The 27,582-nt window shown below is 41.2% G+C and overlaps 1 protein-coding gene across 9 annotated transcripts in view; it reads left to right on the forward strand.

The window, feature by feature from the left end:
• The first annotated feature begins 676 nt into the window (after positions 1–676).
• GRIA4 (glutamate ionotropic receptor AMPA type subunit 4) overlaps positions 677–27,582 on the forward strand; it is a 294,730-nt gene continuing 267,824 nt past the window's right edge. For all 9 annotated transcript variants that reach the window (XM_077805819.1, XM_077805810.1, XM_077805858.1 and 6 more), the window contains exons 1-2: positions 677–764; positions 1,861–2,019. In XM_077805819.1, coding sequence (XP_077661945.1) covers positions 677–764; positions 1,861–2,019 — 247 coding nt within the window. The remainder of the gene's footprint in view (positions 765–1,860; positions 2,020–27,582) is intronic.

Consider the following 27,582-nt stretch of genomic DNA (forward strand, 5'->3'; position numbering starts at 1 on the left):
TCTCCCGCCCCGGGTTGCTGCAGTATCTAAAGTCCCACGTTTGCTGTGAGGGCTGTGCCTAAGAGCAGGACTTGGCTGCAAAAGAAGGGCTCCGTTCTCCTGGGGACAAACTTCATTGCTGCTGCTCTAGCCGGGTGTGTATACGCTGGTGGGAGAGAGAAGGCGCATCCCCCTTGCTGTCCTCCGGAGCCTCGGCTCCTGTGGTTGCGCTTTATTTATGTGTGGCTCGTTTCGAGAGTGGGGTGCACTGGAGAGAGACCGAGGAAGCCGTGTGTGTGCGTGCGCGCGCGCCTCTCTCTCTCCCTCTGCTTGTGTTTATGGGAGGGGGAGGGAGGGGAGATAGCGCATGTCTCCTCTCTCAGTGCAGCCACTAGACGCTCCCACCACCACCAAACTCTCCACCATCTTTTGCATGTGCAACATTTGCAGCCGGACAGAAACCTCTCCCAGGGCTATGGAGACTGCGGGAAAAATCCGGCTCAGCAGGATGGATTGCTAAATTTAAAGAAAAAAGGAAGGAGGGGAAAAAAGTCTTCTCTTTTCTCCCCCTCCCCTTTGAATTCATTTTTATTCTTAATTTTGTTTGTAGCCACCTCGTCCTCAATGCCTCTCTGAGCAGCATCTAGCGAGAGAGAGAGAAAGAGAGAGAAGGAGATACAGAGAGGCAAAAGAGAAGATGAGGATTATTTGCAGACAGCTTGTCTTCTTGTTTTCTGGCTTTTGGGGACTAGCAATGGGAGCTTTTCCTAGCAGTGTGCAAATAGGTAAGCGCTGCATTGGGCTGGGTGCATGTGTCAAGTGTTACAATCCTTTCCAAAGTGAGTTGGAAACCAGGGGCTGAATGAAGCTGCAAGATTTCTCCCTCTACCCCCCTTCTTTAATCCCCCCCCCCGGAAAGAGTGTGTGTGTGTGTTTGTACGGGGTGAGGGTGTACGGAGAGGGGTTGGTTTTCTTTGGGAAAATACATTGAAACTCAGTGATCCTTGGGGAGGGGGTTGTGCGGCATTAGAATAAGTTGTGAAGATCTCCCCCCGCCCCACCCCACCCCACCCCGCGCGCTCTTTAAGTGCGACCCGCTATTCCTTCTGCTTCTTGGAGGGATGGCGAGTTGTTTGAAAGCCGCTTTCCCGTGCACTGGCCGGTGCAGGAGCTTATTTGCCATGGGGAGCGAGATGCTGCTGGCTTTTCCTTTCCCTTTCCGTAGTTTGAAAGTTTAGGATTGTGGTTGTGCCCCCCCCCCCCGCTCCTGTGTCCCTCTCCCCACCCGTCCCCACTCGCTCGCCCTCTCGCTCGTTTCCCCTTCCCTTCTTTTCTGACGGGGCGCAGTTATTTGAATTCCTTCCAGCTCAGCTCCATCACTGCATCGCTTCTCGTGCGCTCCGAAAGACGCCGCTCCCTGCCCGCACCTGGGCTGCAGAGGAGCAAAGTTCATTACCTGCCAGTTCAGTACAGAGCCTCCTTCTTTCTAATCGAAGAAGCTTCGCTCTCCTCCATCTGCCCGCCGCTGAAGGCGAAGGAGGATGCTGAGGAGCTGATTTAGCAGTGCGTTCAGTATCCTGGAGATGGAGGCTAAATGGTTTCAAAGGTCGCTGCAATCATGACAAATCTGGGTATTTCAGTATGAAAGGCTGGGAACCGCGGAAGCAGGAATAGAGCCCGAATGCAGCTGGGAGGTTCACATCGCTTTAGGACAGTGATTTAAGGTGGTGGCTGTGCTTATGAATATGATTAGCTCATGTATCCCTCGACCTGCTAGGACCAGTATTACGGAGTAGCTTTGGGAGAGGTAGTTGGCTGGTTTCATAGTACAGTGATTGGCTTGTGAATAATTGACTCTTGCTTCCTTTGCTGTTCTTGTAGGTGGTCTCTTCATCAGAAACACAGATCAGGAATATACTGCTTTTCGATTAGCCATTTTTCTTCATAATACCAGCCCCAACGCCTCTGAAGCACCTTTTAATTTGGTTCCTCACGTAGACAACATTGAAACAGCTAACAGCTTTGCTGTAACAAATGCCTGTAAGTAAATGTGCCATTGATCTGGCCAAGTTATGAGTAAATTACAGTGAAATTAAGACGAGACCACATCATTACCTTGTATAAAACAATCTATTTCAAGTCAGCTGCTCTGTTAGAAAAAGCGGGGGGGAGAATTCCCCTTAGTTTCTAACCTTAGCAACATCCCCTCTCCTGCTTTGTGCTGACTGACTGAATGTGACATTTACTTTAGTGTTATTACTGTAGTTTCTTGCTTTCTGGTTTCTATGGAGATGGATTTTGCCGTTGTAAAGAAAAATTGTGAATTATGAATGTCTCTGTTGCTGTTAGGCATGGCACGTCTTGCCTGCATTTGAAAAGACACCATAATATTTGTGATCACAAGTGCTCTTCTCATGGCTAAAAGGGGACAGTGAAGCAATGGTGTGCAGGATAATATATTTGAGGAGGTTGACGCTGCAGTTCATCTAGTGATGTCACTTGAGCCTGCCCTGCTCTTATATTCTGGGTTGTAAATGTCTCTTATTATCTCCTAATGCATACATCCTGTGGGTATGTCTCCATACAGCCACACATTGGTGCCAGATCAAGTTAGCATCCGATCTACTTGATTTCACAAACCACTCCAACTGGAACAATTACTCCCCTCCCCCAGTCTGTGCACACTTTCTCGTTAAAAAGAGATGCTCTTGCGAATATGGGATACATATTTTTTTTAAAATAGAGTATAGCTGAACTTCCACATTTCCTCGGATTCCTTCAACACTGGGTAGACGCTTAAAGCTTAATGTCTGAGGGTGGGGAAGCATTTGTGTTTCTGTTCATCTAAGTTGGACTTCATAAGAGGTATTCATTTTACAGTGTAGGGCAAAATGATTTAGTGGTACATAGCTAAATACCACGAAAATCGCTGCTTCTTCTGTATACATATTTCAGGATTCAAATTCCATGTTTTTTCTCAGTGGTTTCCCAAGAATGAATTGCCCCAGGAACTAGGAGCACTGAGCAACATTGCTAAGAGAGAATTCAAAATAGAAACAGATTGGAGAAGGTTTTCCTGTTCAGTGTGCCTTTAAAAACACATACAATATTTCTTAAGTTATCTGGGTTCTCACATCCATCTCTTTCATACTTTTAATATATGTGTATTGTATGTACAGCACACTTCACATTTTAGAACCTATGGGATGCCTGTTAAATGTATTTATATAATCCTTTGCTACTCCAATCTTCAGATGACTGTGTCACCTCATTTAACAAGAAAAGCTTTTATGTTGCCAAAATGGCACCAGTGCATATATACAGAAAAGATTTATGCTCCCGAGTGTGAATTCTGTATTAAGCAAGGTATTAGTTATGTTTAATGCTAAAATCAACTCCAAATAAGTAAAGGAGAAAGGAGTTTTAAAAAGTGCTTTTAAAAGTAGATAGAATATTAGATCCACCCAGGTGTATTTCACTGAGAAATAGTGCATCGCATATGACCTTTTGCCGGCACTGCTCATTTATTATTGATTTAGAATTGATGCAGTGGATTTTGAAATATTTTTTGTTTTAGTTTTTGGTTTTTCTAAGCATTTGTACCTTAAATTTAATAATTATAACTAAAACCAGTTGTCTGTGAATCTGCCTTCACTTCAGTCCTTCCAGATGATTTTAATGGCTGTTATTAAACTTTAAGCCCAAAACTATTGCACACACTATTAGGTAGAACAATACTGGGTTTAATAATAACTCTGATTTGCATACATTTTAAAACCATTATCTATGACTGCACTACTTCTGCATATAAGACCAACATTTTAGGTACCAAAAGTAAGTTCTCTAACTTCCTCTTCATTTAAACTATTCACAGTTGCTCCTTTAGCTCTCTTTCCACCATCTTCCCATTATGTTGTGTTTAGTTTGCATTATTTTAACTGATGAAAAAATGGTTCCTTTATATTTGCTGTCACTTATGGAAAGAGTGACTCATACCCTGATCAAAATTACAACAAAATGTATAGCGAAGATAGTCTTGCAGTTCTAAGCAATTTAGTGATTCATAGATGATAAATATGGACAATATACAGAAATGAAAAAACAAACAAGTATATGTAATTATACATATGTCTGCATGCATTTGGTAGCCCCAACTCTGCAGGCCTTATTCAGGCAAATCTCCCACTTAAATCAATATGTATTTTTATCCAAACATTAGTAATTATATTTGTCATATTTTACACTTCTCTATGCCAACAGGTCTAATTGTGTTTATTGTATTTATTTTTGTCTAAGATATTTGAATAGTGGGGAATATATTTTTTTAAAAGCGCCCCTCCCAATGAAGTACAGGCAAACTGACTGACAAATGAATGAACATATCGCATGTCCCTTAAGCTAAATATGAGCAGAATCCTGCAAAAATCAATTGTCTGATAGCTGGAGGACACAGGCGTCCATGTGATTGAATTTGTTGGGTTGACAGAGGCTTCCAAAGCACAGATGTGTGAGATTGTCTAACCTAATTAAAGATAAAAAGTCTGCATTAAGTAGTATCATAGCAATCCATGGCAATTCATATAGATAGATAGATAGATGAAATAATGCCTCTGTACTAAACCAATGTGGAAATACTGGCTTTGGCTCTTATCGTTGTATAGAATTAAATTAGAGCACACACGCCTCAAAATGATACAGTACAATAGCCTTAAAGCTACTAGACGGAAATGAATATTCATGTGAGGTCAAGCGTAAAGATGTAAGACGTGACCAGTTAGCTTTATTTTCATTTCTATTTCACTGCAGAGGTGACTCGTAAAACTGCAGTGTTTGGCCCATTCCATGTATTAAGGACAATAAACAGGACATATTAAAGGTTTATGGCTTGTACGTTGGTCGAATCATGTTAAATCATGTGAATATTTTGTTTGTCTTTCCAATAGACTAAAACAGTTGAGTGTCTGCTTCCTATGTACCATGATGTTTATCCAGGAACACTTTGTTAACACCCGTGTTAGTCTGTATTCGCAAAAAGAATAGGAGTACTTGTGGCACCTTAGAGACTAACCAATTTATTTGAGCATAAGCTTTCATGAGCTTATGCTCAAATAAATTGGTTAGTCTCTAAGGTGCCACAAGTACTCCTTTTCTTTTTGGAATTGTAATCTTTCTCTGTGTTCAGTTTATATACATTGTGATTGTCTGTCTTTGTTTTGGCTTTTAAGAGCCCCAGAACCATCACATTTTTTCTTATAAATCATGCATTCTTGAGAAACAGGTAATTTTATCAGACAGATTTTATTGTAGTTCAAATAAAATGGACCTGATTTGCACCAGCTTGGGTTTACCCCCTGTGCTGGTGTCTTATTTAAATCCTTTAAATTACATGCATTATTCAGAGAATCTCTTTTACTGACAGAGGGAACTGAAATTATTGCAAAACATGGATCTTACAAGATTTTGACTCATCAGAACACAATAAACATAAAAAAGTTGTAATATTTGACTAATACCATACATTTGTTTGTACAATATATGCAGATGCTTTTGCCTGTGATTAAAGGTCCAACTTCAATTATGTTTCACATATAAGAGTTATGCATTTATTTTTGGAGCGGATAGTACATATTTATTCTTTAGCTAAATATAAAAGGACGTCTTTCATTACATGCTATCCTCTATATTTCACTAATGCACTTCAACAATTCTATCAACATAATATGACCAGGTTTTAAAGCCATTTGAATACTTTAGAGAAACAGCTGAAGTTGTATAATTGCTACAAAAAGCAATTTGCCCACCAGAAGTATCCATGTCTTGTGCTGTGGGTATGGATATTCTTCAGCTGCAATATTAAAGCCTCTTAATGAATAGCCAGTCTTGCAATGCTAGTGGAGGACAATGCTGAATCAGAAAAAAGTAATATTGAAAAAGTGTGGACAACATTTTTCCAAAAGTAAAGTCTTTCCTGAGAGCCGCAGGTTTCCTTCATGTGCACTCTTAGCCAGATCAATACATTAGTGATAAGTAGCATATTTGCCAAATTGGCCACTCTTCTACCAGACCCCACATTATTCTGCTCTTAACCATGACTTTAATCTCAGACAGACAATATCCAGCAAAGGATAGAACTTTTTGTTTATTGAGTATCACCTGGTAAGGAAAAAACAGGAGCTTATTTTCTGTAAGAAAATTCCATAGGTTGGACTAAATTTCCTGTTTCTCCAGGAGTTTTAATTTTTGCTGGTTCTGTTTTAGAATGTAGTGCTGCTGACTAATGCAGAATTGATGGCCCTACAAACAGAGAGGGTCTGATCCTGTCTCACTGAAATGAACAGAAGCTCACCATTGACTTCAGAGTGCAGGATCAGACCGCATACAGAACAGATAGGCAGAGTGCATGCTTCCCTGCTCACACTGGTCTGTGAATGTGCATTACCCTGACCTTGGAGCAGTTGGGGCTGGGAGGGTAGTGTGGTGTCTATGTCCTTCGCATGACAGGCCTTTCTGCTAACACTTTCAAAAGGATTACCAATCGGATTTAACTATAATGCTGGTTTTAAATTGTGGATATCTATCAATTTAACTTATTTTACATAAGCCACCAAAGAGCCCTTAGGAAGTATCAGCTTTCATTTGCCAAGCTGCCTAGCAATGGGATTTTCATTAAATTTGCTTATTAACTCAGTTTAAACAATTATACCTCAGTTCAGCACTAGGAGTGTGACCATCAATTAATAATCAACTTTGTTTAAAAACATAGTGGTGTTCTTTAATTAGGGATCAAGGCTGTGTGGGTCTGACTGGCAAATTACTTATTTTGCCCTCAAGAATAGTACAATATTCCTAATGGCTAAGATCTGGGGTGTACTGAAAATTAGTACAGTATACACAAGTTTAAACTGCAGGGGTAAATATTTGTGTCAGATGCACAGAAGGCTAACTTTGTTGTTAAATTCCTGTTTCAGAAGGATTAGATCTATTACAAAATCCCATTCCAAAATGATTTTTTTTTTTTTAGTAAATGAACTTTATTGCAAATGAGACCCTTATTACTTAAACTGATCTCTTGCATGATTTCTTTAACTATCACTTGCTGGTAGATTCAAAGAACATAGCTGCTGCTGACTTTAAGAGGAGTTATGTACACACGTGCGGAGAACAAATTCCTCACAGAGAAAATGTCTTAGCTTAAGTGTTTGTTTGCATGCTCTCTGTGAAACAATTCTGCTGCAGACAACAAATCCACCTTCAATTGTTCCACTTTTAAAATAAGGATTTAGTTTGCAAGGTTATTTTCAGGAAAATAAATTATCTGGCCTTCACTAAAACATAGTAAAATTTCCTCAGTGAGAATTCAAAAAGAAACTCTCCGCTGGCATGAAATAAGGCATTCATCATAACTTTCTTCATTTTATTGGATTGACTAAAAGTATAACCTCAGGAGCATTGTTACAGGATACAAAAATCATTTCATCTTCCTTTTGGTAGGATTAGTAGGAAAGATTCAGTTTCTCTATTTCTTCTGCAGATGCCAGTGCAATGCAGTCCCTCTTGCTCAGAATGTAGTTTAACAAGTAAATTAAACTGATTCACTTCAGCAATCTCAGGGCACATCTACACTATGGGTGCTACAGCTTCCTGCATTGACGGAAGGGGTTTGTCCATCAATGTAGGTAAATCCACGTAACCAAGCAGCAATAGCTAGGTTGACAGAAGAACTCTTTCGTTGACCCAGCTGCATCTGCATTGGATATTAGGTCGGCTTAACTATGGTGTCCAGGGGTGTTACTTTTTCATGCCGCTGATTGATGTAGCTATGTCAATCTAAATTTTAGGTAAGACCAGTCAAAAGAGCTCGTGCACTTCATTTTTAGGTCATGATTGTTTTGAGATTGTTCCTGAAAGGGGGAAGCAGTCTGCTTCCGTTTCTGAACAATTTGGGGTCATTCTGGGTGAATTGTGCCGCTCCCGATTTGAAGCCGGTGAACTTGTCTGGATTTCCAGAATTTACTTCTATTTGATAATACGGAAGCCGCAGATTGCACACTGGGAGAATGTGTGCTGAAAGAGCTTAAGAATTTAACTGCAGCACATTTAGCAAATTGCTGCATCACCTTTCTAATCAATGTGAGGCTTTTTAACCATTGTTGCACCAGTGGATGAAATGGAGCAGCCTTGGTGTGTAGTAGAGTGTGGAGTGTGCTCTTTAATAGTTGTTTACACTATTCTTTCAGCAATAGCATCATCATTTACATTCACCTGTTATTATTTATGATTTAAAAGGGATGGGTCAAATATTCCTCTCGTTTGGGTCTTGTTCCTGCTTGATGTTAATGGGAGTTTTATCATTGATTTCAAGTGATGGCATATCAGAGCAAGCCTGATGAAGTCAAAGAGCTTGCACCAGTGTAACTAAGAAGCAGATCTGAGCTGTGCTGTAGATTTCCAGTCTTGAGTGTGTTGTTGGCTTAGGGATAAAATTTTGGACTAGTACTGCACAATATCATGCTCTCTGTTAGCATGTCTAGTACCTTCTACTACTTATACAGGCAAAACCGTACATCAGTTATCTGTATTAATGTGTGAAGACAGAGGGATATATTCTTAGTTCATTTACACCCATTGTAAATCGAGTAATTCTACTGAACTCAATGGAATTACTCTTGATATATGCCAGTGTAATTGAGATCAGTATCTGGTCCAGAAGGTGCAATGTTTGGTTAATTTCAGGGTGTTTTATTTTCAGCAGTTCCACTAGCCATATCTCTGTTTTGCCAAAAATGTTTGTGTCTTTATGTAGTCTTACATTTTGAAATCATCAGATCTTTCGAGTGGCCTTTAAAGATTAATAATTATTGGTATGATGAATAAACAAGTATTTTATGTTCTGGGTCCTCTAAAATGTTGAGTGCCAATAGCTTCCATTGTTAGCCACCATAGTAAGATGCCAGATTTCAAAGAGAGCATATCTTCTGTTTAATCATCTAAATAGAGACCACATTTTCCAAAGTGCTTAGTATTCAGCAGCTTCTATAGCTCTCAGTGAGAGCTGCTAGGTGCTGAGTACTTTGGAATATCAGGTCCTTATGAAAAGTCTTTGGCTCTCTGTAGGTTAACTGCAGCATCTTAATAGTGTCACTTCCCTGCATGAGCTTTGTTTCTTTCATATTCTCCCTGAATGGGGAGGCTCCAGGGGAATAAGTTCAGTCTGTGTGACTTGCTCACATAACTGCTGGTTTTTTTTAAAAAAAATAGAAGGCGGGGAAATCTAAGGTGGCAATTGAGTGTCATCTTTATCTTGGCTATACAGAATAGAGACCCAACCTTTCTCCCCTCTTACTAGTTTCTCTTAGAAGTGCTGATTGTGGATAAGTTTTATGTTGACCTCACCAGGGACTATATCACGGCATATTTGTAAGCTGCTGCTATTGCTGTTTCTTGGCTAGCTACACTAATATTAACAAATTCCAATACAAAATATTGTCCCTCTTCCGATAGTGCTTATCCTTTCAAAACTCCCCGTGACTTAAACGGGAGTTTTACCTAAGTAAAGATTGCAGAATTGAGCACATTATTATTAAGCAATAATATGAATCAGATTTTACACAATGTAAACAGGTTCTCTCTGTTTTGATTAAGTGTGTAATTGTCTACTTTTAAAAATGTGTAATATGGATCATTGTTTTCTTGTGTTCCATAGTCCATTTCACCCCTGTATTCATATTCAATCATTGCTCCTGAAAAACGCAGTCTGGTGCAGTACCTTTCTGTATTCTAAAGTCATGGACATAGTGAGCGTGACTGCAGATATTTTCTATAAATACAAATAGAGCACAACAGAAATAAAAAGCACTTGAAAAAGAAAACGCACACAAGCTCATTTATTGGATGCTCTGGCGGAAAGGGGATTTGAACACATTGTGAAGACTGACATTAAATATATCGGCTTTTAGCTATTCAGAACCATTGCAGACCTTCCCTGGGATAGATTCAGTGCCTACTCTGTTTGCAGTCTTCCCACTGATATCAGTGTTTGCACAGTAATCTTGCATGCTCTTCGAGTTTGAACTTAGCTGTAAACTCAGTTTATGATTAACCAATGAATGGCTGTAGAATAGGTGTTTTAGGGAGGCAGGGAAGCAGCTTGGTTAAATCGTTGAAGAGAATTCTGCCGTTGGGCAAGACAATTAATATGCCTTTGCCTCAGTTTCCACATCTTTTACATGGGGATAATAATACCTACTTTTGAAGTTTTGCGATAAGAGGCAACGTATGTATGTTTGTAGTATTATAATTTGTTTATCTTATGAGGTACTTACATTTTGACAAATTTCTTCAGTAGTTTGATACATTACGCTCCATTTTCTCTTGTCAACCTTTCACTGATATAGAATGACCATCCCGTCACACCTCAGAGTGGGATCTGTTTCCTCAGTGGGCGAAATGTTTCATGTAATACATATCCTGGGGAAAAGGCTGTCCTAAATCAAAGGGGCTATAAAATGTAAATTATTATTTGTCCCCAACAGTTTATTATTCATCTTTAACACTCTTAATCGACAGTGCCAGCATTCATCATACTGCTAGTTAATGTGATGTATGAGCCTGGACTATGCTGAATTCCTGTCTGGGGAACAATATACGGTACAAGCAAAAATGTCAGTTATTTAAACACAGATACAATCATGTAAAAAGCATATATAAATATCCATAGCATACAAAAATTATATTCAAAATGTACATTGGTCTACTCAGCCCTCCCCTAAGAAGTTGAAGGGGGATTAGGAGCCAGAACTTGCAGATCTTCAGATCCTCCCTTAGTTTTTATGAATGAATCAATGGATTTTCACCTTAAGCCTGTCATTAATGATTTCCCCCCCTTGGGCCTGGAATGGTTTAGGAATCTTTTGCTAGCAGTGAACTCAAGTCTTGATCACCACAACTTATTTAAACTCCAAAGTAAACATTTAAGGGTGGAATTTAGGAGCACAAGTCCCAGTGAAAGTCAAGGGAGTTGCTCTCTTGACTAACTCAGGTGTTTTTCAAAATCATGTTTTTCCCCAAGTGCCTAAAAAGAAGTCAGTCATGGCTGCTGTCCATTTCAGATTGGTGGTGCACCTGATTAAAGATAAGTCTGCCTAGGTCAGGTCCATGCAACAGTGTAGAAATCCATTGTGGCCTCAGTTGAGAGCCGCTTAGATTATGATTTCTTCAATTATTTTGGCTGCTCTCAGTATCCTTGCTGCTCTCAGTCCTGGGAAATTAAAGCAACAAGGTAAGAATTACCCTTTAAAAAGAAATATATTCTTATGTGAATGTCTATGGTGTGAGCTCTTATAGAAATAAGGTGTCTGGTGGAGGCAGAGCTGGTTCAAAGCCAGTATGGGATATGCACCAATAGCTTCTGGCCACGTTCTGCTATCAGCAACACTTCAAACAAAGAAGGGCAATAAAATAAATGGTGGGGGGAAATAGCCATCCGCCCCCAAATTATGCTCTTCATAGATTCCTAGATTTTAAGATTAAAATGAATCATTATGATCATCTTGTTCGACTTCTGCATAAGAGAAGCCAAAGAACCTCACCCAGTAATTTCTGCATCAAGCCCATAACTTCTGTTGGAGCTGTAGCACATCGTTTAGAAATAAATCTGAGCTTGATTTAAAGACTTCAGATAATGGAGAATCCGTCATATCCCTCGGAAAGTTGTCGTGTCGTCATCCATATGTCATTTTGACACACCATCCACCATCTCTCCCCTTGCACTGGACATAATGGACATGCACAATAGCAAATCAACTAAAATGTCATTCTGCCTACCAGGTTTGTTATGGGTCTTATATTTAGAGAATTGTAGGTGTCAGCACAACCTTAATCCAGCTGTTGTGGTCAATACATTCTGGACCCTAAAAGATCTATAGGTGATTAGTTGTCTGTATGAATTCCCTGTCCAGAGTCAATATTGGAGGCTAAGACTTATTTAGTGGCAAGACATTTTTGCCTTATGGTGGAATAAAAAGGTTCCCTTGAGATAAACTTCCATTTGGCCCAGAGAATTGATTTTTTTTCTTCCTAAAACAGGAACATCTCCTAAACCCACAGCACAGATTTCTAAACTAGGAACCCTGGGAACAAGAGCTGAATGAATGCATCTGAAGGATATGGATGAATACTCTTGCAAATAAAACAAACTGATCCACATCACCAGTATTCACAACCCCTTTTCCTCACTTATTTGCAAATGTAACCCACTGGTCAGCGTGTGTTATGAATCTGTTACAGCTCTCAGCTACAGAGCTTGAGTGTTCAGCTTCCGATGTGAAGACCTATGCATTTAGTTGTGGAGTCCTTTGTTTAATCCCTGGTGTGTCAGACAAGATGACAGCCTACCCTCAAACTTTGTGAGGAATGAGATTTTATACACAAGAGTATTTGCAGAAAGCAAAAGCACGAATAATCGAACACTAGAAGTAACCCCATAGCCATCTTCAAATATTTGTTGAACTATTCTGAATAGCAAACAGTTTTGTACCTAGAAAGAGGGACTGACCTTTCCTGCTTATATAGCTTAAGTCATTAAATCAGGGAACTGAAACAAAGTTTGGCCATTGATCACATGGCACAAATAGCAAATCACCAACAGCAAATACTGGCAGTGTCCAGTTTGCAAACAATCCAGGGCTAAATTGTTTGCATAAATTATTCATTAAATAATTATTATTAGCACATCTGTAAATATCACGATTTGTTCATGGGTAATTCATGAACAGAAGAAATAGGCTAAATTAATGAAATAATGTTGTTACAAGGAATAATTCATTCAGCTCTGCTAGGAATTCTGCCTGGAGATCTGGACTCCAAAGCACATGTTGTGGCAAATACTTGTCTTCAGTTCTTTAAAGACCCTGTTACAGTCAGGCCTGGCTGGTCATTAGGGTCTAATGAGTCTAAGCCCCACCAATAGTGTCACCTGATAGTATGGATTGTGTACTGCAGGATGCATTACCACATGCTGCACAGAGCGGCTCCTGGTGAGGCTGGAACTTCTCTGATCCCTGGAGGCTGCATGTATATCTGTTCCTACTAATGGTCTTCTGGCCGTGTAGCATATAAAGTCTAGGCAGCAGAAAAGAGGAGGCACAATGGGGTGATATAGACTTTGGAGCGATTTGAGATCATATGCACATACTCCTTGCTGCCTCTGCTCTTGAATTTTCAGACCTATCAACAAGAGCGGGGGTTCTGAGCTGGGGAGGTGAGCTTCTGAGTTTGGTGGGTGTCACATGGGTAGGGAAGGAGTTCTGAGCCTGGGATGGGTTTTGTGGAGGGGCAGGGGAGAGGGGAGGAGTGTTCTGAGTCCTGGGATGTTGGGTGGGAGAGAATTCTGATGTTTGAAAAGACTAAGGAGGAAGGGTGGAAGGGGAAGGGGTCACCAGTCCAAAGGGTGATATGTGGCCAGGTATTTCTGTGCTGGTGAGTGTGCTGGGCCGGAGGGAGCTGAGGGGATTGGGGAGGTTCAGAACTGGACGTGTGGATGGGCTGGGTTGGCAGGTTGAGTGCAGAGGGGAATGGAGGGAGCTGGCCAGTGAGGCTGTCAGTTAACAGATGTGTATGTCCAAGGGGTGGTAGGATCAGAGATAGACTACAGAAGGAGAACTTGGGAATTGGCGACAACGGTGAAGGGGTCACAGAGTAATAAATAATGTTTTCTCCCGCTCTTCCCTTTACTGTAAAGGGCCCTAGCTTTTAATTCTGAAATGGGGACAGGCTGTGAAAGGGAATGGCAGTGCCCTCTTTACTTTGCATTTCCCCACCGACCTCCCCTGTCTCCCATCAGAATGCTCCCTAGTGGCATCCCTGATCAGACTGTCCATTTTTCACTTGATCAACCTGCCGACGATTGTGCATGTATAGTTGTCATAAAAATAAAGGGAAGGGTAAAACCCCTTTAAAATCCCTCCTGGCCAGAGGAAAAATCCTCTTACCTGTAAAGGGTTAAGAAGCTAAAGGTAACCTCGCTGGCACCTGACCAAAATGACCAATGAGGAGACAAGATACTTTCAAAAGCTGGGAGGAGGGAGAAAAACAGAGGGTCTGTGTCTGTCTGCATGATGCTTTTGCCGGAGACAGAACAGGAATGGAGTCTTAGAACTCAGTAAGTAATCTAGCTAGATTCTTAGAATCTATGTGTTAGATTATGATTTCTTTAAATGGCTGAGAAAATAGCTGTGCTGAATAGAATGAATATTCCTGTCTGTGTGTCTTTTTTGTAACTTAAGGTTTTGCCTAGAGGGATTCTCTATGTTTTGAATCTAATTACCCTGTAAGGTATTCACCATCCTGATTTTACAGAGGTGATTCTTTTTTTTTACTTCTATTAAAAGTCTTCTTGTTAGGAAACTATATGCTTTTTCATTGTTCTAAGATCCAAGGGTTTGGGTCTGTGGTCACCTATGCAAATTGGTGAAGATTTTTACCAAACCTTCCCCAGGAAGTGGGGTGCAAGGGGTGGGAGGATTTTGGGGGGAAAAACGTGTCCAAACTACATTTTTTCAGGAACCCAGATAAAGTTGTGTGGTGGCAGTGGAAATCCAAGGGCAAAGGGTAAAATAATTTGTACCTTGGGGAATTTTTAACCTAAGCTGGTAAAAGTAAGCTTAGGAGGTTTTCATGCAGGTCCCCACATCTGTACCTAGAGTTCAGAGTGGGGAAGGAACCTTGACAATAGTAGAGAGAATTTGCAAGCAGCAACCTCATCATTTATTTTGGGCCCTGGCTGCCAATGGATGCAGCAGAAAAGATCCTTCATGATCTCTATAATAAGTACTTGAGTGGTGCGGGAAGGTGGCAAAATGGCAGACACCTAGAGCTGGTCAAGGGAGGAATCCCCTCCCCGTCACACACAAATACACACATGGGAACAGACAGTTCTGTTACAGATACGTCATACTGTAAAAACATTTTGCAGAATGACATTTTTTATTAGGCTTTAGCACAGAGGTCCTGTAGAACAGATAAATTGAGTCTAGATACCTACCACCATGATGGCATTAGCCGTTTAAGGAATTGGTGGGCAGAGGGGAACAGAGGGTAAATAATTTGTTTCCCTGATATGCATCGGAAAGAACTGGGGTCTTTGCAAAAGCTCAGAGAAAATTTGCCTGTTCATGCTTCCTGTCCTTCAGCATCTCTGATGGTCATCTAATGTCTCAACTCCCTCCCATCTCAGCCAGTCTGCCACTGACTCCTCCTTGATCAGTATTTTAATATTTGTAAAGGTGCGGATGGTGGTTATACCACAAAAGACAATCTATACAGATGGATTGGATTTCTCTCCTCCATTCTTCTTTGGGATTCTGACAGATCTGGAAGGAGTCCTGCATTCTCATTTCCTGATGAAAGCCTTGAGTGCTCATCATTCTTTCAGTTACTGTTTATGATAGGAATCTTCTGCACTTTAGTTCTACTGGCAAGCAGAGCTTCAGATCTTAATCGCATTTCCTTTGCCAGCCTTTTACATACTATGCTAAATGGGAAGCCAGTGAAAAGTCAGCTGAGCATTCACAATAACAGGATAATAATTATAATGCTCTATACACATGCACAACCTGAGATTAAAATGAGGTCAGTCATGACAGTATGCATGTGAAAAGGTGCAGCTTTACCCTACATTCTATGGTCAACAGGAGCATCTGGTAATGACCATATTGTCTGGCTCCCACTGGGCTTTGGCATCATCACTTTGAGCCTAGCTGTCAACTTCTTACACTAGTCAGCACTTAGACGCACAAATAAGCTCATTAAAACCAGTGGGGCTACTCATGTGAGGAACTACTTACCAGTGTGACCAGGGAGGGGGGTTTCACTGCTTGATTTTTAAATATGGAGAGATATTAAAGTATATATTGTAACGTCTATCTACCTTCATTACAAAGGAGATTCAGTTATAGAAGATATATTCTTCACTCAATTGCATGTGTAACTCCCGTTCATATTAATGAGAGTTAAGTATGTGCACCAACCTATAGGATCAGCTATTAGAATGTTGTTTTATTAAGCTATGTATTAAGATGATGCACTGCCCGCCTTTGTGTCCTTTCCCAGTCCTTTCTGTCAAAGTAGTCTCCAAGAACTGTTAGAAGTTATTGACTGTGATAAGCGAGTGGTTTGTACCTACTTCAGTAAGATCCAATGGGCCCTTTCCCAGCCACAAAAGCGTTTTTCACAATTCATTAAAATTTAAAAGTTTAACTTGCATCTATTTTTTGTGGTAAACCACAAATTCTTCTCAAAAGTTTGCACCAGTTATTGCAGCAAGTAAACTCAGACAATGATATCCTTAAAAATGTGTGTAATTGTCACAAACTGGTGCAATATTTTCCTCTATGAAAAAAAGGTAGCAAAGTGATTTAAAGTCATATATTCGTATTGATGTATAAAGGTACTTTTTTGGAATGGTGCATACCATTCTATTGGTATATTTGGCCTAGGACTTTAGGGCAACCAGAATTCAGTCGCTGGCTCAAGCAGCAGCCATTTCCCCTTCATATTCAGCCATTTCCCCTTCATATCAGCCATATATAGCTGATCCTATAGGTTACAACTCTTGGTACACATACTTAACTCTCATTAATGTGAATGGGAGTTACACATGGAATCGAGTGAAGGATATATCTTCTACAACTGAATCTCCTTTGTAATGAAGGTAGATAGACGTTACAAATATACTTTAATATCTCTCCATATTTAAAAATCAGGCAGTGAAACCCCCCTCCCTGGTCACACTGGTAAGTAGTTCCTCACAAGAGTAGCCCCATTGGTTTTAATAAGCTTATTGTGGGAGGGGAACAGGACCATGAACCCCATCCCCTCCCGACTTACCCCCAGCAGCACTGATTTGCAGCAGGTCTTACACTCAGGGGAGTACAAGGGCTGCCACCTTTGCGTGCGAGAGACCAAAGTGACAGGTCACCCTGAGGCAAATATTATTTTAATGCTATCCAGAGTTCCCTCCAGCATTTTAGGAAAGCGTTGTCTATGGGTGGGCAACAGGAAAAATTAAGAAAGTAGATAGGAATCCAAAACGTTTGAATACCTTAAAAATTCTTGTGAATTCTTAGTTTTTGCATTATCTTGGACTGATCTAAATATATAGGAGATGCCGTGAAGGAAGAGAATTTTAGAGCATGATGGGTCTTCCATCCACAGGTGTTTGGGAGGAAATCCCTAATACCACCCAAAAGGTGGAGAGAAATGGTTAGATGCAAGTTATTGTCAAGTTCAGGTTGGAATTATTGTTGCAAAAAGCTTGTGTAGATGTGTGGCCAAGAGGGAACTGTCTCTCTGAAGGAGTTTTTACATTTCTTTCAGCTAATTCAAAGATCCAAATACTAAATCTAGCGCTCAGGGACAGCTTGTGGATTTATGACTGTCCCTGAAGGACTTTGGCTCACAGCTATTCATATAGGTAATTTATAAAATTTATGATAGAAATAATAATACTGTGATAATATTCTTCATTTTGCTTTTTCAGCACACAGTGTGTGAGAGAACAAAACCAAATGGAAATTTCTTAGACAAAAACCTGGGCTCAGTTTTGCTCTTGCTTTAGTCCAGAGTAGTTCCATTGACTTCCTGGGGGTTATTCAGGATTTATAATGGTGTGATGGAGAACACAATTCGGCCCACAACTGCAATATGTGGTGTTCAGGTATACTGTGTTTTGTGCAGAGATCTCTCTAACAGTTTTTCATTTAAAAACAAACAAAAAAAACTTACCAGTGATGGTGCTGGGACACTGCCCTTTCCTTCTTTCTACTCTCATTCTCTCAGATATCTTACATGAATATTTGGAGCATTGACTAACCCCAGTATGTTATATTCCTCAAAGAGTGTCCAGGATCCTGTGGGGAAAGAACAGGGCTACTAGGTCTAAAGAGGAGCTGTTTACGGAAGGGTTGGGAGCATGCTTGGATCAGGTCTCTTGCCTACAGTGAATCATAGCTGGCCCTACCCTTTCCTTGCTGGGGACCTTCTCTCCATGTCAGATCGCTCTCCCAGCATGACCAGTTTCCTCTGATGTCTGGTTCCTCCCTGCTTACTCCTACAGAATCCATAGAGAGGAGGCAGGACTGGCATGGAGTAAGGTAGAACCAGCAAGGATGTGGTAACATGAGCAGTGTCAATAACGTGAACCCATTGGTTTCTTGGAGGTGTGATGTTACTTTGATACTCCTGGGTGGCAGGAACAGCAGGGAAGGACCTCTCCAAGAGAGGGAAAAGTGGAGAAGGACTGGGCAAGAAGGTACAACTGCTGGGAGGGAGATGGGAGCCATATCTCCCTAGCTCCCACTCCTCATCTTAGAACCCAAAAGAGGAGGAGTCAGTCTTAGGATCCTACGAGTAATAACTAAACTGAATTTGAATTTCATCTGAAACAACCCTAAATAAAACAAATGAAACATTTGTCATGGCACATTAATGACTGAGACAAACTTAAATGCAACCGTGAAGGACTTTCTCTACAAGGGAAAAGGGCACTGTTTTAATTTGAATATGTGGCTAAGGCAGTCTTATTTAAATAGACAAGCCATGACCGGAAGGAAAATCCTGAGGAGAAGGGGGGAAGAAGACATTTAAGAAAAGATAATTTGTGTGATTGTTAAATCAGGTAATGAGAGTGAAAAATCTAAAACATAGTAGTATTAGGAATAATAGACAATGCCTCAATATCAGGAGACGGTCAATGCGAGTTTTACTTGAGGTAAGGGCTCAGGGAGGATCTCAGGATCTGTTACATTATGAAAAATTCATAGTTTCTATAATTAAAAAAAAGTTGACTTTTAGAGAAGCTGACAAGCTCCTTTAGGATTTGTGACAAAGTTCCTCCTATACTTGGTGGGTCTTGCGCTTATTGGCGGATTTGCTCGCCTTGGAGCTTCACGGCAGCCCTCAGCTTGGCCGTTTTTCTGAACCCCCAGTCCAGGTTGACTCCTCCTGTGTCTGACCACGAGTTGGGAGGATTTGGGGGGAACCCGGGCCCACCCTCTACTCTGGGTTCCAGCCCAGGGCCATGTGGAATGCAGCTGTATAGAGTGCCTCCTGGAACAGCTGTCTGACAGCTACAACTCCCTCGGCTACTTCCCCATGGCCTCCTCCCAACACCTTCTTTATCCTCACCATAGGACCTTCCTCCTGGTGTCTGATAATGCTTGTACAGCATTCAGTCCCAACTCAGTCCTCCAACGGTCCGCGTTCTCACTCTCAGCTCCTAGTGTCTCTTGGTCCCAGCTCCTCACATGCACACCACAAACTGAAGCGAGCTCCTTTTTAAAACCCAAATGCCCTGATTAGCCTGCCTTAATTGATTCTAACAGCTTCTTGATTGGCTGCAGGTGTTCTAATCAGCCTGTCTTAATCGTCTCCCGAAGGTTCCTGATTGTTCTAGATCCTTCCCTATTACCCTACCCCGGGAAAAGGGAACTACTTAGCCTGGGGCTAATATATCTGCCTTCTATTACTCTCCTATAGCCATCTGGCCCGACCCTGTCACAGATTCTAAAAATAAACAAAATGGGGGAACACCGATACACCAGAGATCTTTAATTTCTACAAGAAACATACTGGAATGAGTGCTGTTCTGGATTAATGCCATTTCATGGATCATTAAAGGCATGAGAAGATGCTGCTCCTTCACCATCACACCTTAGATGTGGCAGTGATCCAGTGCAGTGCGTTTGCCATAGTGCTGCCTGATTCTGTTATTGCTGTTTCTGTCCCTAGTTCAGCTTTATGTTAGAATGTATTTACTTATGAATTATGTCCCGGTTTATGAGTAGTGTTTGTGGTACTATCAAACTAATGGGCCAAATTCTGCATAAGAACGTAAGAACGGCGATACTGGGTCAGACCAATGGTCCATCTAGCCCAGTATTCTGTGGCCAATGTTCATTCAGAGGGAACGAACAGAACAGGTAATCATCGAGTGATCCATCTCCTGCAACCCATTCCCAGCTTCTGGCAAACAGAGGCTATGGACACTTAGTTGTGTTGATGTAAATCCTGAATAACATCATTGAAGTCAGCAGGAGTTGTTCCTAACTAGGGAATACCGGATCAGGCCTTAGCTAAAGCCCATATTCCGCCACCCTTACTGGTGTTGAGTACTATCTTACCCTGTGGGTCATCCCACTGATTTCAGTGAGGCTATGTCCAGCATAAGGAGCTACTCTGCTTGCCCCTGGGATCTACGTACAGAGTAAGGTGCTACTAAGCATGCATAAGGATGACAATATCTGATCTTAAATAGGTGCCCTAACCTATAAATACTACTGATCCCACCGTTTACTGCTATAAATAGTCTCATTAAAGTCATGATAGGAAGCACAGGCTGGATAACAAGTGATTGCTGAATCAGACTCTAAAAGTAGGTGATTTCTATTGCTTGTTTAAGTGATTTGAAATTAAAAGCAGTTAAACAACATCTCTGGGGTTAATATGATGTTGCCATGTCTTAAGAGTGGAGCTGTTAAGTTCTTCTACCAAGATTACTTGAAATGATGCCAAAAGACCAAGAGAGCTCTGTACTTTGCCTGTAACATAGAGCAACAGCTTTGTATCACACATTTATTGTGCACTCGCATAGCGAAGACTGTAAATACCAGCTTTTAATTATCAAGTATATTTATAATTCATTAATATGAAGTAGATAAACAGACAGTGCTCGGTTTGGAATGCGAAAAGGATAAACAGAAAATAGTTGGCTGCTTAGATAATAGGGTAGATATTGATGTAGAGCGAATGTGGATGTTTTATTTCCCTTCATTTTGCTTTGCCGCAGTTATTGGTTTGAACTCTGAAATGTGACTGAGGGAAAGGTGTTTAGAGTGACAGTAACTTACACTGCTGTAAATGTCTTCTGAAATGAAGATTTAAATTCTTTGTGAATATCAGAGCAAAAAATGAGACCATAAGACCTAATGTAAATAAGATTGTCAACATTTATTGTAATAGATGAAAGACCTGTAAGATTTTATTATATTCCCTAATAAAAATATTTCTTTGAAGAAATTTCATTTAAACCTTTCGATATTTTGAATAAAATTATTCATGAAGCAAATGTACTAGGAGAGTACTATTACGACACAGTTCAATTGCCCTTATGATAAATACATAAGCCCACATTTACAAATTTGAGTTTCTATAATTTAAGTATCTGAATCCATATTTAGGAATCTAAATAAGGCCCTGATCCTGCAATCACTTAAATACACATATAACTTTACTCACATGAGTAATGCCAGTGCCACTAAAGTGATTTTTAAAGCTGCCCCTGCATTTTCAGCTGTCACTGACGTCAGAGGGAGTTTGCAGGTGCTCAGCTCTTTAGCATATCAAGTCACATAGGTGCCTAAATATGGATTTACGGGTGAGATTTTCAAAAGCACCAGGGAATTTGTGCTCCTAAATTTAAGTGCTTTTGAAAATCCCATCCTAACTGCCTAACTTTAGGCATCTAAGTTTGAAATGTTGACACAGTGAATTTGCTGTCTCTTTTTCTCACATATGTACGTTGTGGGCTACCTTAACTTTTGAATGAAATTCAAAGCTGTTGAATCAGTGTGTGAGGGAAGTAATACGTGCAATATATCATACATACAGCTTCTTAGCTGAGTCTGGATAATGGAACATACTGTTATCTAACCATCAGGCTGGCTTCAGTGGAGCAACTGACTGTAAGAAAATGACAAGTAGCTAATTTTAGATTATTAGAAATGCTCCTTGTGAATTCTTTTTGACCTAAAGATGAATATAAACTGAACCACTGCAATATACATGACCATGCCTTCAATTATCAGCATCAGCCAAATGTAGCATTTAACCAGTGAGTAGATAAGGGAGATGGGGGTATAAAGTGAAAGCTGCCAATTGGGTTATAATTAAGACTATAATTCTGACATGGAAATGTCTAGTAAGTTTCATTTCAGAGCTATGGGAAAAGTGATAAGTCATGGAAAAGTCACCAAATGTAGTTTTCATGACATCAGCATACACAAGCATATAGTTGGGTACTGAAAGGTTAGGCTTGGGGAGAGGAAGTTGGAGAACAGGCCCACCCTGTGGTCACTCCATAGCAACAGCTCTTGTCCTATGGGGCTGGGCCTGGTTCCCCACTCCAGGTGTTGCAACTTGGTACACAGGGTCGCAGCACCACTCAGGTTTGGCCCATCTGCCCCTGTGCTTCCATTTATGGAGGGGTGGATGGGCCAAACCTAAGTGGCTCTTCAACTCCATGTGCCAGGTTACAACGCTACTCAGTTTGGGGGTCTAATGAAATGTGGTTTTACAGCCGCTTCCAGAGTAGGAGATGGGAGATGTTGGTGTTTAGGTGTTCAGCCCTCTGAAAATCCAGGCCTAGATTTTTCTCACAAAATGCAGCCACTCCCTATGAAATTGAGCTAAAAGGAATCTGGTGACCCATCTAAAGTATATGGGGGTAGGCTCAGCCAGTCAGGAAAACTAAAATCATGTAAGGTAATTTCAACCATTTGAGTTTTGCTTCAGTTCCAATCTGGGAACATAACACACACTTTAAAACTCACTTCAAAAACGTTAGGATGTGTGGAAAGTTCAAAAAATAAACTGTCCAACTTGATAGGATGTATGTTCACAGAATCCCGCAAGACACGCAAATAGGCACATTGAGCATATTTAACTCTGTCAGATTTACCACAGCTCTACGTGCCAATGAGAAAAAATGTCATCCTACCCAGATTTTCTCAGCAGCAAGCTGTTATTGTAATAACTGACAACAAATGAAAACCAGTAGAACAAAAAGCCAGTGTGTTTAAAGTACTTAGCTCTGATGGTTATTTCATGTCCTACCTTTAGTCTCTTTTTTCTTACTGCTTTTTATAGAGCATTTTTGTACTTATGAATTTAAATGAACTGATAGCTATCAAAACTGAAAGCATTGATTTGTCCAAAATAGAAGTGCAAAGCACGTGGGTACATGTTGTTTTGCTTTATAAGGAATTACACTGTAAATTTAACTAGGGTTGCCAGGAGTCTGATTTTTGACTGGAACGTCCGGTCAAAAAGGGTCCCTGGCGGCTCTGGTCAGCACAGCTGACTGGGCCATTAAAAGTCTGGTTGCTGAAGTTGGCAGGCTCCTTACCTGGCTCCGCGTGGCTCCCAGAAGCAGCGACATGTCACTCTGGCTCCGAGGCACAGGGGCGGCCAGGGGGCTCCGTGTGCTGCCCCCACCCTGTGCGCCAGCTTTGCAGCTCCCATTGGCTGGGAACCGCAGCCAATGGGAGCTGCAATGGCAACACCTGTGGGTGGAGGCAGTGCGCATCGCGCAAAGCCGCCTAGCCACCCCTACTCCTAGGAGCCAAGGGACATGTCGCTGCTTCTGGGAAGCCCCACGAGGTAAGCGCCACCCAGAGCCCGCACCCCCTCTTGCACCCCAATCCCCTGTCCCAGCCCTGAGCCCTCTCCCGCACTCTGAACCCCTCATTTCTGGATCCACCCCAGAACCCGCACCCCCAGCCCGGAGCCTGTACACACTTCCCTCACCTGCCTGAGCCTGGAGCCCCCTTCTCCACTCCGAACCCCTTGGCTCCACCCCCCAGCCTGGAGCCCCTTCCCACACCATGAACCCCTTATTTCTGGCCCCACCCTGGAGCCCGCACCCCCAGCTGAAGCCCTCATCCCCTCCTACACCCCGCTCCCCTGCCCCAGCCTGGTGAAAATGAGTGAGTGAGTGAGGATGGGGGAGAGCGAGCGACAGAGGGAGGGGGGATGGAATGAGAGGTGGGCGGGACCTTGGAGAAGGGGCGGTGTTGGGTTTGGGCCTCAGAGAAGGGGCAGGTTGACGGTGTTTGGTTTTGTGTGATTAGAAAGTTGGCAACCCTAAATGTAACGATTCTACACTTTAAAAAATTATATACAAGTAAATGTCCTTGAGTTCCATCCCACAGAACACCTGATTTCCTACCTTTTCAACACAGCCTCATTTATAGGCAGTACAGCCATATCATGGTGATAATACTTATAGGCCTTATAGCTCTTATAGGCCTCAGTCAAGCAAAGTATTTAAGCACATGACTTGAAGTCAGTGCAACTAAACACATGCTTAAAGTTAAGAATGTGTTTGAGTGCTTTGCTGGATCAGGACTATATAGCACTTTTCCTCTTGATGTCTCAAAGTGATTTACATAAGAAGGCAAGTATTTTACAAATGGTGAAACTGGGGCACAGAGAGGTGTAATAACTTACCTAAGGTCACACACAGCAGGCCAGTCGCAGCGTCAGAGAAAGAACCCCATCTTCTGACTCCATGATAAATAACCTGCCAACTGTACCCCACACTGCAGAGCCATCCCCTTAACTAAATGTATGCTATATGTCCAAAGGCACTTACGGAACTAACTAATACTTGAGTTGTATGCTTTACTTTAAATTCAGTGCAAAGGTTGGTTTCCGCATTGAAAAACAGGAATGATCAATTCTTTAAAAAGCAAACAAATTTTATAAAATGACAAGTATTTAAGTACCATTAAAACCATAAATATACACATATGTTTACATGATTTCTTTGTGTATTCTTTTGGTGTACAGGTTACACAAATCAGTATTCCTGGCCAGGTATTTTGTTTGCCATAATGAAATTTAAAAAGTCGTTAGCTTTTAAGTAAGGGATGTATAATATTTTATTGTTTGATTATTGAGCTTACATCAGTGTTTCCCAAAGTGTGGGGGGCACTGCACCTGGCATAAAGGATTTGTTGCGGGATGACACCATGCTGAACAAACCCCTCAATTGTTCTCAAGAGTAAAAGCGAAGAGTGTTGGTTTTCATTATTTTTCAAAAATCTGTTACAGTTGCAGGGAAAACCTTCACAACATGAAATGAAAATATCCAGTGCAGACATTTGCCTGAGCTTGCAGACAGCCTGAAACAGTAGCTCTGAGTATTAACTGCCCCTTTTATTTCAACGGGTGTTAACTCAGATGCCTGTGATGACACTTTAAATTTCAACAATATTAACTATTTCTCTACTAATCAATACACATAAGAAAGGAGAGGAAGTATATTAGGGAGATCTAAAATAAGGGAAAGACTTTTAACAAGACACGGTGGAGCAGAAGGTGGGGCACAGTTGGTTTCATTTTCCTGCAGGGGACTCAGCTTTCAAAAGTTTGGGAAGCACTGGCTTAAGTGACAAGCTATATGTGGCAAGACTTTAATTCTCAGTCACATGTCCTACTTTACACACACTAAATGGCCTGAGTCTCCCTCTGCCTTCTGCCTTAAGTACCTATTTATGCTTGTGCAAAGGGAGTAGTGAAAATGTTTCCCAATCAGAATGGCAGGTTTTTTTCCACTCACTTTGCAAAGATGCAGATGATGGCACGAGGTGCAAGGCAGGAGAGCATCAGGCCCTAGTGGGACTGTTAATACCTCAGTGCATGTGTTATCATTAATGGGAGATGTGCATGTGCATCAAGAGGAAAACATCCCCCCTTAAACTCATAAACATCAAAGTCTCTTTAGTCATTACTGATTATGAGCTTCAATTTCTTTTACTCAAGGAAAGCAGAGATAATTAATGATTTTGTGTTCTGATTAGAAAATTAACATTGCTAATACCATTACTAGATAACTGAATTTTGGTGTTATAAAAGTCTTTTGAAATGTGATTTGACAGAGCATATATCAGATTAAATTGGATTGATTATGGGAGTTTTGAAGTTGTTGATTTCTTTGAGAACAAATGCTTCTGTTAATGAAGCATTATATTATAACAGTAACCATTAATAGCACTATTTTGTTCAGCCCACAGCCCATTAACCTGAGTGGGTAATAAAGTGTATAGAAGTAGAAACAACAGGAGCAGCACAAGGTAGAACACTCAGTGAAATCTGCTATGCACCTCATTATGCAGACCTAATTTAGTGGGGCAAAGGGTGTCTGTGTGTACTAGTTAGCTTGCACTAATCAAACCTGTTGTTTTTGGGGCTACACACCACTCCAAAAACACCAGGGAATAAACAATGCCATGAATGGCTAGTAACACTGGTGGACTTTAGTAAGAAGAGCATCAAGCAAAGGGATGGTGCAGTGCATAATTTCTGCTCCAGGAACTCTGGGAGAGATTGAGCTTCCAGAGCTTCCTTGGGGTAAATAGCATGTCACAAAATGTGTTGAGACAGCTAACCATGCGTGTCTCTCCACAGTCCCATTTGGACAGGCTACATTTCTACCTGGAGCCCCACAGTAGCTGCATTCCATTCCTGGGCACCAAACAGACAAAAAAACACAACATCTAGGAAGGTGGCTGTTGGCCTCCAAAGCATCTTCTAGTGACTTACTGCACATTGGAGAGTTCTGTTCACTTCTTTCCTCTGCAATCCCCAAACGTCCCTTTTCTTGAATGCAAACCACAGACCAGTTACCCAAAGCTACCAATGCCTTCAAAGGATGGTTAATTTGGGGGTTAATCTATACAACATCTTTAGTGTGACATCTACACAGCTGTTTACTAAGTTCTCATGCATTATCTCTGTGAAATCCCATAGGGTTTGCAGAGGTAATATGCAGCGCATAAACTGTGCATAGATATAACTATACACTATGATTGTGCATAGATATAACTGAGGGTCTGCTCTGGCCTGCGGAGTCTTTGTTACTGGGGGTGATACATGAACAGAAGTTTGCAGAGATGGCAGTTGGAAAAAGCATCTTTTGAGAATACTGGATAAGGGAGTCAATATAAGATGATAAATATGGAGCCCCATGATGCTATCTTTAGAAATACTTTTGAGACTAGAACTGCACTATAAAAAGCAGGTTTTCCTAAATCAGCAGCTACCCAGTTTGATATTCTGGGAGCTCTGGAAGGGGAGTAGCCTTCAGGAAAATCATACTGGTATGGGAGATACATTAAATTGTTACCATTTTGCCATTTCTGCTTTGTTACATATAGGAGATAAGATGAATTCTCTTATTTTGATCTGTGTATTTTTTAGGGCAGCTGGCAGGTTGGGAATGTGAAAAATAATGTGCTTTAAGGAAGTTTCTATTTATTTACTTGTCCTGAGCATCAAGGGCTTGACCCTGGCTGCGGATGGCTGCACCTGATCTCAGTAAAGATTAACAGAGCTGAAAGCAACAACCTGAGTCAACCTTGTGTGCCTGTGTAACACTGATAAGACTGTGTGTTACTCTGTCCTGTGCTCTTATTGAGAGAAGGTGCATTTATTTAATTTCCTAGTTCTATCAGCCAATTTCCTGTTTATTTTATTACTTTCCACTAAACATTTTCTTCGTTTTGTCAAGCTCCTTCTTAACCCGCAGCCTAATTCAAATTACTTGCTAACAGGTTGCATTTATGGCCTTGGAGCATTAAAATTCTGCCCGTGCTGCAGGGTAAATGTCACTGAATGACTAGTCCAAAGAGCACACCTTTTTTACAGGACAAGTGAAATACGAAATCTCCATGGGAGCATAGAGAAGGCTTCAGTTCAATATCTCCTCTTCAGAAGCAGCTGTCTCTTCAGTAATAGGTCTGAGGCCCCTTTCATGGACACTGGCTT

The sequence above is a fragment of the Eretmochelys imbricata genome, chromosome 1, assembly GCF_965152235.1.
Source record: "Eretmochelys imbricata isolate rEreImb1 chromosome 1, rEreImb1.hap1, whole genome shotgun sequence".
NCBI classification, from domain to species: domain Eukaryota; kingdom Metazoa; phylum Chordata; order Testudines; family Cheloniidae; genus Eretmochelys; species Eretmochelys imbricata.